Source organism: Camelina sativa, chromosome 20 (assembly GCF_000633955.1).
Source record: "Camelina sativa cultivar DH55 chromosome 20, Cs, whole genome shotgun sequence".
In the NCBI taxonomy this organism is placed as follows: domain Eukaryota; kingdom Viridiplantae; phylum Streptophyta; class Magnoliopsida; order Brassicales; family Brassicaceae; genus Camelina; species Camelina sativa.
In genome coordinates this window covers 29,428,857-29,439,597 of record NC_025704.1, presented here as the reverse complement: position 1 = coordinate 29,439,597, position 10,741 = coordinate 29,428,857, and the positions used below count along the sequence as shown (strand labels likewise).

Sequence of the window (10,741 nt, the reverse complement as noted above, 5' to 3'; positions counted from 1 at the left end):
CTCCTTGTCAAGATTTTTCCATCCACCATTCTGGATATCCAATTGTTTGAAAACAGGTTTCGGCTGTGTGACCAGTTTTCTTGCAACTTACACATACAAGCTTGCTCTTATCTTCAAAGCCACCACTTGTTCTGCCTGTCCTTGCCACAAATGCCACTTGTGTGTTTTGTTGTTCTCTTCCGCGCATCACGGTCTGAACATGTTCCACCGATTTGATCTTAGCATAGACCTGGTTCATTGTGGGAAGAGGATCAGTATTGATTATAGCAGAGCGTACACCTCCATACACCGTTTCGTCCAAGCCAAGAAGAAACTGATGCACTTTTTCATCTTCATGCTTCTTCTCTACTTCAGCTCCGAGGTTACACTTGCAGCCACCACACCGACAAACCAAAATCTTATCATAATTCATCAGGTCTTCCCAAAGGATCTGCAATTTCCCATAGTACTCAATAATAGTCAGGCTTCCTTGCCTTAGATTTGCAAGTTTAGCCTTAATTTCTTGGATTCGCGGACCATTCCCTTCAGAGAATCGATCTTTGATTTCTTGCCACAGCTCCAATGGATCTTCTTTATTTGCAAGAGTGCAACGCACCTTTGGTTCAATCGTATTAAGTATCCACAAGGTCACCTTGGAATTTGCATACACCCAATCTTCATACTCATCAGAGTCTTCTCTAGGTCTCATGATTGTCCCATCAACGAAACCATATTTCTTCTTTACGCGCAGAGCAGTTCGCACTGCCTGTGCCCATTCATCAAAGTTATCGCCATTAAATTGAACTTTAGTGATAACTGCACCTAGATTTTCATTTGCAGCCAATTGATATTTTGGCGCAATAGTTTTTGTAGTGTTCAAGGTCTTTTCCACAGTCGTCTCAGATTTCAGATCTGCCATTTTTGATTGGCTCTGATACCATGAACAAGAGGAAGACGGCTGTGGAAATTTGTGATGATCTTATTCATGTGTAGCCTTTACATTATATAGCAAACCTAGATGCAGGAAAAGGAAACTAAGAATATACAGACTCTATAAACATGGTAGTCGAATATACACAGAGTAAATGAGATATGAGCGAGAAGAATAATAAGGTGTGCTACACTTAACACTCTCCAGTCTAGCCAATATATTTCTCCACAACTTCTTGTCTTGAGACAACTAAAATTCTGCCATTTTCATTACGTTTGATGCAGAGCACAATGGAGTAGCAAACCAACCCAGAGAATTATGAAATTTTGTGGGTATATCAACAACAGTCGTATGAAGACAAAGGAAAACACAGATCACGATTTGCATTCACGGTTTGAAAGTTACTGCCACTTTCCCAGAACTGATCCGGAATGATGCAACCTGCAAGCAGTTCAACTTTGAGAGCAATTTCCCACTAAACCACAAGGAATCAGATGACGATCTTTATATTATTTGAACGATCTCACTCTCAAGTTTTCAGAACACCTTTCAGACTTAAAAACCGACATCTGTAACCAAAGGAAATCAAGTACAAAGTATCAACCTGTTTGACTTGACTTTATACTCTTTTATGGATTTCTCTCAACATCGTTTCAATCCAGCACGAAGTATCTCTTTGAGTTAACACTCTCCTTCATGAGGTGACATGAACATCAATAAACCAGATATTACAATTAAGGACAAGTTGCTCCACCTCAATCAATTAAGGACAAGTTGCTCCACCTCAAATCTAATGCCTATTTCTTTCCTTCCTTTGTTAAACCTCTTCAATCATAAAACTTGTTCCATGTCTCATAAAGCTTTTAACCTTTGCCACTTAAATGTTGAAACTCATTTCTCCTTAACCATGTCAGACCCAATATTAAAGAACGCTCAGTTCCATCCAACCTCAGTTTGCCAACCAAACATTACATGTTTCCATTTATTCCATACAAATATGTCTCGGAAACACACGTATAAAACCACAACTAACCGTTAAACTCACGATCCCACTGTTGAATCTGTAGCCAGTAGTACCGTGAAGCTCCCCACAAAATCTCAGCTCGATCAGGAAAGTTTTGGACTACCAATCGCTGTTCCAAGGAGACAACCTCGAATCCGATTTCTAGGGCTGCAGGGTCGGACTGTTTCAGATATTTCTTGCGCAGGAGCAACCCGCATACCTTTTTGAATATAGCTCCGATCGGACTTCCGTCAGTTTCTACGAGCTCATGGCTTGGTAGTGAACGCGATGGTGGTTTTAGATTGATAAACCGATGTCAAATCTGGAGTCCGACGAGCCTTCAAAGTCGCCTCTTCAAACTGCTCTTATTTCCTTCTTAACTCTTTTCTTGTTCTTCTTTTCTCCACCTTTCAGTTACTCCGGCGTTGCTCCTCCACCACCACCGAGGCTTTCCACAGCCATGACGTCTACTTCTCTCCCCTATCTACACATCTCATTCTCTCTCTCTCTCTATCTTCTTTTCTCCTCATGTCTCTCTTTTCTCCTCCTCTCTCTTTCCAATAACAACACAACAAGAGCATGTCTACTTTTCAAAGTGGCCCACACATATAGAATTTGGGATGTTACAATAACTCTTCTACTTGTCTCTGCCTCAAAGCTTCTTATCCTACAATAGAACCAGATGTAACTTCAGTCATTGCTTCTGCATTCTTTGGGGACGGTTCTTCACCAAATATTTGACAATTCTTTGCGCGTCGTGAGTTTAACCAAACACCAATATGCAACAGAAGTACTTTTGTCTGTCATGATGACATAAACACAAACAAGACCCTCCTTCTCTGATCTTAAGCCGACTTCTCATACAGTTCCAAAAAAGAAACAAAGAAAAAAAAAACGCTTTTCACCGGCGTAAGAAAAATCCAGTGAGTATTCATCACTACAACATCTTTTTCATCATCCTTCTCTTGTAACTGAAAGCTCATCTTTGTAATTCGGTTTTTGTCTCCTCTTAAGATACTCTGATGTCTGAACTCTAAATCACCTTTTTCTATTTTCTTCAATTCCACAAACACTCAACAAACGCCTCATCCTCTTTCGTGTTTTTTTTTTGTTCACACATCCAGGATCTAACCTATTAGAGATTATAGACTCAAGTCGGTTTTCTGCTCTGCTACCAAATAAAGAACGCATAAAGTAAACAACACAGAGAGTTTGTTAACGGGGTTTGGATTTCCTACATCCTCGGGACCAAGTCCAGAACAAATCCACTAGAACAAGATTACAATTACAATCATAATTGTATATGATATCGAACACTAGTGGGGGGATGCCACACACCTTGTGTGCATCTCTCTAGAATACCCTAAGGCGCGCACCTCTTCATGAAACGCTCTCTTCGTATTTATAACAATTGCTCAACCCTAGAGTTGACAACTTTCCTATTCTAAACCGGTAAACTAACATATTTAGATAACTCCTAAATATAACTAATCCTAATTCCATAACTCTGTAGGATTAGTATAGCTTGCACCTCAAGCTATCTTCAAGCTTATGCCAACAATTGTTTCATATTACAAGTTTCTCACAAAAAATTGGTTTGATATTACAAGTAGCTACCTCACCTAAGTTGATTTGATATTACGAGTACCTCACCTAAGTTGTAAGTACTATCTTCCCAAAAAAACCAAAAAACCAAAAAAAAACAAAGTTTCATCTCACTCTAACCCTTTGAAAAGTTAAGAGAATGTTGACCAGCTACTCTACTAAGCTTAAACTTGTACATGATGTTACCGTGAGGTCCTTTCTTCGTCCAGTACTTGTCAACAATGTATAGACCATCATACACATAATCCTTTCCTCTATGGTCCAATCTCTCTTTGCCAAGTATCACTCGCACTGGAGTCTTTATCTTCATGCTATTAGCTAAAGCCAAGTTTCCCGCAACAAGCTTCTGATCTTTGATTACTTATACACCCTTGTGACCTCCTTTACCACAGTAAAACATCACATCTGAACCACATCTATCGGTGTAACCACTACCTTCCGATGAAACAATGCTTGTAGCTAGTTTCATGTTCCCTTGCTCCATGTAATCAATCCCACCCCTCATGTTAAAGTAAAGACCTATTATGTTGAGCTCTGCTTTGAATTGATACTCATCTCCAACCTCGATTCCAGGGACTGGTCCAATCATCTTTTTCTCGTTCAGTTGCATCCCCCTTTCCATGAGAACCTTCCGAGTCCTGAGATGTGCCCTGCTCGCTGCAGTTTTTGATTCACCTCGTCGTGGTACCCTGTCACGATCAAACTCATCATGCACAAGTCTGAAAAGACGCAACACCTTGAGAACTTTCTCCCGTGGGCTAAGATCTTTGGTAATCTGGTTTTGTTGTATAACCCAGGGGATGACTCCAAGTTTATTTGACTGGCTTTCATCTCTGTGTTGAGATGGTTTGTTCTATGTTGACTTGAGTTCATTTGTGGTTTCTACATGTCAGAACGCAGTTTTGCCATCTCAGAAAGATGCTTCTTTGGTACGGTTCTTTGGAGCAGAGTAGTAATGTGAATATGACAAAGAATAGTAAGAGGCCGAGGAGGAGATTCGTTGATGGAAGAGTAAGTAATGGAAAAATAGAATTGATGTATAATGGTTCTGGTTATCTTCAATTAGATGATAATACAGAGAGTAATAGATCATCATTACGGCCATTGAGAATACAGCCTGCTAAAAAACAAGGACAAACTATCTCCAAAGGGCACAATAACTATAAACTCATGCTTAACTTGCAGCTTGGAGTTAGATAACCAAAACTATTTTTGTTTTTCGTTTTGTATTTGTTTGTTTTGCTTTGTTTGACGTTGAGTGTTGTTTTCATTGTGAAGACATTTTGTAGAGAATAGAATGCTTGATATCTTACAATGATACATAGTGTGACTTATATACAAGAGCAGAGATGTCTCTTCTAGGTTAAGTATTAACTATACATTCCTAATATACAGATATCAGATATTCTCGAGAATCATATCATATCAGATCATATCGCTTACACGCCCCCTCAAGATGAAGGGTCTTGACCACGCCAATCTTGTTATGGAGATCAATGAACCAAAGCGGTGGAGTGGCTTTGTAAGTGCATCCGCCAATTGATCCTTTGTGTTGACATGAGCTACACATAAGGCACCTTGTTGTATGTGGCCACGTATGAAGTGATAGTCGATGGCTATGTGCTTCATTCTCGAGTGGAAAACAGGGTTGGCACACAGAAATGTTGCACCGACATTGTCACAATACACAACCGGTGAAGACGGTATAGTGATCCCAAGTTCGGTTAAGAGGTTGCATATCCAACGGAGTTCCGCTGTGGTGTTGGCAACAGCCCTGTACTCCGCTTCGGTTGAGGAGCGTGCAACACCCGTTTGCTTCTTGGCAGACCAGGAGATCGGATGAGAGCCAAGGTAAATGATGTATGCGTTGGTGGAAACGTAGTCATCAGTATCTCCAGCCCAGTCAGTGTCAGAAAAGGCATGAAGTGCTAATTGATTACGAGAGGAGAAGAAGATGCCATGAGTTGTCGTTCCAGCCAAATAACGCAAGACACGTTTGGCAGCCTGCCAGTGGACCTCATTCGGACGGTGCATGAACTGTGACAGTCGATTAACAGCAAAGGCAATGTCCAACCGTGTGAAATCAAGATACTGCAGGCTTCCAACGAGTTTTTGATACATATTCGGATCAGACAGAGCAATACCCATGGCAAGTGTCAACTTCGGAGAGGTTGCCATTGGCGTTGCAACCGGCTTAGCATTCATCATATTATTCTTGTGTAGGAGATCCAAGATGTACTTGCGCTGGGAGAGATGTAGTCCGGCAGATGTGCGATGCGCTTCTAGGCCAAGGAAGTAATTTAAGTCCTCTGGATCCTTGACTGAAAAACGGTCCGCAAGAAGATCCAAAATACGACGAACATCGACCTTGCTATTACCAGTGACTAAGATGTCATCGACATACAAGAGAAGGTACACAAACGACGAAACTTGATGGAGAACAAATAGTGATGTGTCGGCTAAGGAGTTTTTGAATCCAATGCTAAGAAGAAAGGTTCTGAGTTTTGTGTACCACGCACGAGGCGCTTGTTTGAGGCTGTAAATTGCTTTTCAGAGATGACACACGTAATCGTGTTTATCAGCATCAACAAAGCCAGGTGGTTGCTCCATGTATACCTCATCCTCTAGCGTTCCTTGGAGAAAGGCGTTGTTGACATCTAGCTGTTGAATTGGCCATGAGTGAGAGGCCGCGACATCGAGAACAAGATGGAGTGTCGTGGCTTTGATGACTGGACTGAATGTGTCATTATAATCGCGTCCAAGCTCCTGTGTGTAACCTTTAGCGACAAGACGTGCTTTGCACCTGTTAAGAGACCCATTAAGATTGAATTTATTTTTGAAAATCCACTTACAGCCGATCACGTTGTAGTTGGGTTGAGGTGGAACCAAATCAAAGGTTCGATGATGTGCAAAAGCATCAATTTCATGGGACATCTTACCTCGCCATCGTCGATCTTTTAACGCCTAGTTCACGGTGTTAGGTACAGGTGGAATGGTGGAGGAGAGAGCAGCGTTGTAGTTGGATTTTATCTTTGGTTTGGTGATGTTGTTTTTACTTCGAGTTTGCATTGGGTGTGTATTTGTGGTTGGCTGTGGTGGTGGTGGAGGGTTCGGTTGTGGTTGTGGTGCAGGAGGTGGTTGTGGTTGTGAAGGAGTGGGTGATCGATCGGGAGTAAAAGACGGAGAGGAGGATGGAGATGATGTATGATGATGGGCTTCTGATGTGGATTGTGGTGATGTCGAATTGGAGGTGTTGTGGGCCGTTGTTGGGCTTGTGGCTGGGTTCGGAGAAATGGGCGAGGGAGTAGATGAGGGAGACGCTGTCGTTTCATGTGTCAGATTTTCTATGGTTCTCACAGTTGATCTCGACGGGGAGTCGAGTGCACGGTACGGTGAGGCTCTGCAGCTGTGGATCCTGATTCCGATGGCAAGACTGAGGGGACGACGGTGGCAGTCGGTGTAGCGATGGGAATTTTAGTAACAGGAGCGAGGAAGGGTTGCGAGGGTGGAACGAGAGAAGAATCAGATGTTGACGAAGAGGAAGAATGTTGGAAAGGAAATGTGGATTCGTCGAATTGAACATGACGGGAGACGTAGATTTGACCGGAGGATGGTTGCAGACATAGATAGGCGCTTTGCGTCAGAGAGTAGCCAAGGAGGACACATGGAGTGGAGTGATCTTCCAATTTATGTGATGTGTATGGTCGCAACCAGGGAAAACAGAGGCATCCAAAAGTTCGGAGTTTTGAGTAGTTTGGAGCTTCACCGAAGAGAATGTGGTAGGGAGACATCATGTTCAGAACCGGAGTGGGGAGACGGTTAACAAGATAGGTGGCAGTGGCAATGGCATAAGTCCAGTACGATTTTGGCATTCTGGCATGAGTGAGCATTGAGAGAGCTGTCTCGACGAGGTGGCAGTATTTCCGTTCGGAAATTCCATTGTGCTCCGGCGTATGAGGAGGAGAGGTGGGATGAGAGATACCGGCGGTGATGAGGAATGAGCGAAGAGCGACGAACTCGCCTCCATTGTCGGAGAATAAGGTACCAATCTTTGTCTGAAACCAGTTTTCTTACAAGCGCTTTGAAGGCAATAAAGGTCTCTCGAACTTGAGATTTTAATTTGAGTGGGTACAGTCATGTATATCGACTGTAGTGATCGATGAGAACTAGATGGTATTTATATCCATCAATAGATTAAATGGGAGAGGACCATAAGTCTGTGAATATATATTGCAGAGGTCTGGTAGAGTGAATTGAGGAGGTTGAGAAAGGAAGCTTATGTGTTTTATTGATTGCACAATATGAGCATAAAGAAGAGGAAGATACAGATTGTGTGTATGGTAAGGCATCATTTGAAAGTACAGTTTTTAGAATAGGAAAAGAAAGATGACCAAGACGAGAATGCTAATCAGCTATAGATGGTTTGGTAGGCTTGGAAGCAAAGAAAGCAGATAGGGTGGAGGAAGAGACTGGCCACTCATAAAGATCATCTCTAGTCTTGCCTTCGAGTAACAGGACACCCGAGCTGAGATCCTTCACCTGAAAATGTGCAGGATAAAAATGAACAGAAACTTGGTTAGCGTTACATAGGCGATAAACAGAGATGAGGTTCTTTTTAATATTGGGGACACATAAAACACGGTTGAGAGTAAGATTGCGAGAGGAGGAGGGAAGGGTTAGGGTAAGTGAACCAGTATGCGTTATTGGAAGACCGGTTCCATCGCCGATGAGAATACCATCGCTACCATTGTAGGGTTGATGAAGTGCGAGATTGCTGAGATCACTCGTCATGTGATGTGTAGAACCGCTGTCCATGAGCCATGAATCGGGAGAGGATGGAGCTGTGAAAGCCACGTTTTCACGTGGTTGCCAAGGACGAGGAGAGGGGAGTAGACCTTGCTGTGGATACGCATGACGTTGGAGTTGAGAGCACCTTTTAGCACTGTGGCCAAACACACCACAAAGTTGACATTTACCTTGATATCCACGAGTCTGATTTGCGGGCTTATAAGCAGATTGACGAGACTGATGCCAAGAGTTGGTGCGACTACGGTTGGATCGACCTTGGGAGTGCTGATTGCGAGCTGTCGCAATGTTTGCAGAAGCGGGAAGATGAGAAGGACTAGAGACGGAGAGAGCAAGAAGTTTGGCTTCCTTGTTGAGTAGTTTCTCATGGATTTCAGTGATAGAAGGAGACGTTTCACGTCCTTCAACCTGATCAACCACTGATTTGTATTCTTCAGATAACCCTTTGAAGATGACATCGATCTGTTCATCATGATCCATTGGTTTGCCAAGAAGAGCAAGTTGATCAAACCTGGTGGTGAGATTTTGAATGTAGTCATCAATGGATTTGTCACCTTTGGATTGTTGCTGAAGTTGGATACGAATCTGCTGAACATGGCCTCGACTTGGTTTAGTGTAAGTGTCGGTGACAATCTTCCACATCTCAGCTGCGGTTTTGGATTTAGAGACAAGAGGCTGAATAGAGGGAGAGAGCGTGCCGAGGAGGCCACTGTAGACGAGTTTGTCCTGGCAGCGCCAGATCGTGTAAGCAGGATTCGTTGTTTCACGACCATTGGTGGTGATGGTGGCATCAGGAGGAACAGAAGAGCCATCAACGTGACCAGCAAGATCATGTCCATCGAGGAGGGAGTGAACCTGAAGACTCCAGGTGATGTAGTTCATGGAAGTGAGTTTGGTGATATTGCCCATATTAATGTTAAGAAGAGATTGAGATAGATCAACGACTTCAGCATTGGTTGCCATTGAAAAAGAAAGAGAAAGACAAACGAAGAAGAAAGATAGAACAGAGAAGAGCGGCGCTGGAAAAATTTATATGGCTCTTGATACCATGTAGAGAATAGAATGCTTGATATCTTACAATGATACAGAGTGTGACTTATATACAAGAGCAGAGATGTCTCTTCTAGGTTAAACATTAACTATACATTCCTAATATACAGATATCAGATATTCTCGAGAATCAGATCATATCAGATCATATCGCTTACACATTCTGTAGGAAGACCAGCACCAGCACTATGTCTCATGATCTAAAGGCTTCCGCGTACGATCCAAAGGAAAACTTTGGACGAAATTCCAATCTGAAGGATCAAAATACACTCTTCCACACCATTTTTGTTAGTTCAAATGAAAGGATTATTGTCCTATTCAGGTTGTAACCTCTCTTACTTTTGATTTCTTTTCTTGTGGTCTTGAGAAAACATATAAAAATATTTTGTTTCATGTAAGACTCTCCGGAAACTATCTAATGTGGACGCAACAGATTATAAGTTATCGATTTGTGGGAATGATGTCATCAGGGAGCTATCATCTGCAAGAAAAAGTGGAAGCTTTTTGTAGTTGACCAATGTTCGCTACATGATCAAGACTATGAAGAAGGCATAAATTAAAGTAAGAGCTGCATTTTAACCGCTTAATTCTGATTATTATAACTCACTCATGTGTTTGTTTTTTTCCCTTAACAGGTTCTTATGAAGATGCCTCTGGCTTTCTACAATCATGACAGGCAATGTGAAAACACTTTTGCGTGTAATTGATTGGCACTGCACAGAAAAATGTCCATACCCTTATTGTATTCATGTCTCTGCATTGTTGTTGTTAATATTTTCAGTTGGATGTACTGATGAGAAAATACTTTCTTCTGCATGTTCGAATTATGATAATGGGTAATCTATTTTGTACTGGTCACTTCATCCATAGGCGGTTTGACATCAAAGGATCCTCTCATGGTCGTCTTACTACTAAACCAGAGTCTGAAATCGAAATATGACGCTCAAAAATAAAAAATTTGTATTCCGATTGCAAAGAATGGTCCAAGAATTATGCAGGTTATTGATTCATTACTTACATCTCTTTTCACTTCTTTCATTAGTAAACCCAAAAATTCGAGTGTTTGATTTCTACCAGGCAAGTGGACAAAGACTGTGAAGTCATTGAACAAAAGAGACTCGTAGAATAAAGTTTCTCAGTTGGTCTGATAAAGACATAAACTGCCTGAACGAGGTTTGACCATTGGATTACTACAGCTGTTGTAAACTTTGATAAAGACACATAATGTAACCTCTGGAAACTTCTGGCAAAAAGATTTGTAAAAAGTTTTTGAACAAAGATGGAGGCTATTGGCGGTCAAATTAAACACGAATACATTTCTCAACAAAAAGGCTACGTAAACTAATGTCAGGCTCACTAGAAACTAA

General features: G+C 41.8%; 1 protein-coding gene and 1 pseudogene across 1 annotated transcript; both read right to left on the bottom strand.

Moving 5' to 3' along the window:
- Nucleotides 3,634-5,696, bottom strand: LOC104772951 (annotated as a pseudogene).
- Nucleotides 7,923-9,287, bottom strand: LOC104772950. The gene has a single exon (XM_010497505.1). It carries the CDS (start codon nucleotides 9,285-9,287, stop codon nucleotides 7,923-7,925), a length of 1,365 nt encoding a protein of 454 aa, XP_010495807.1.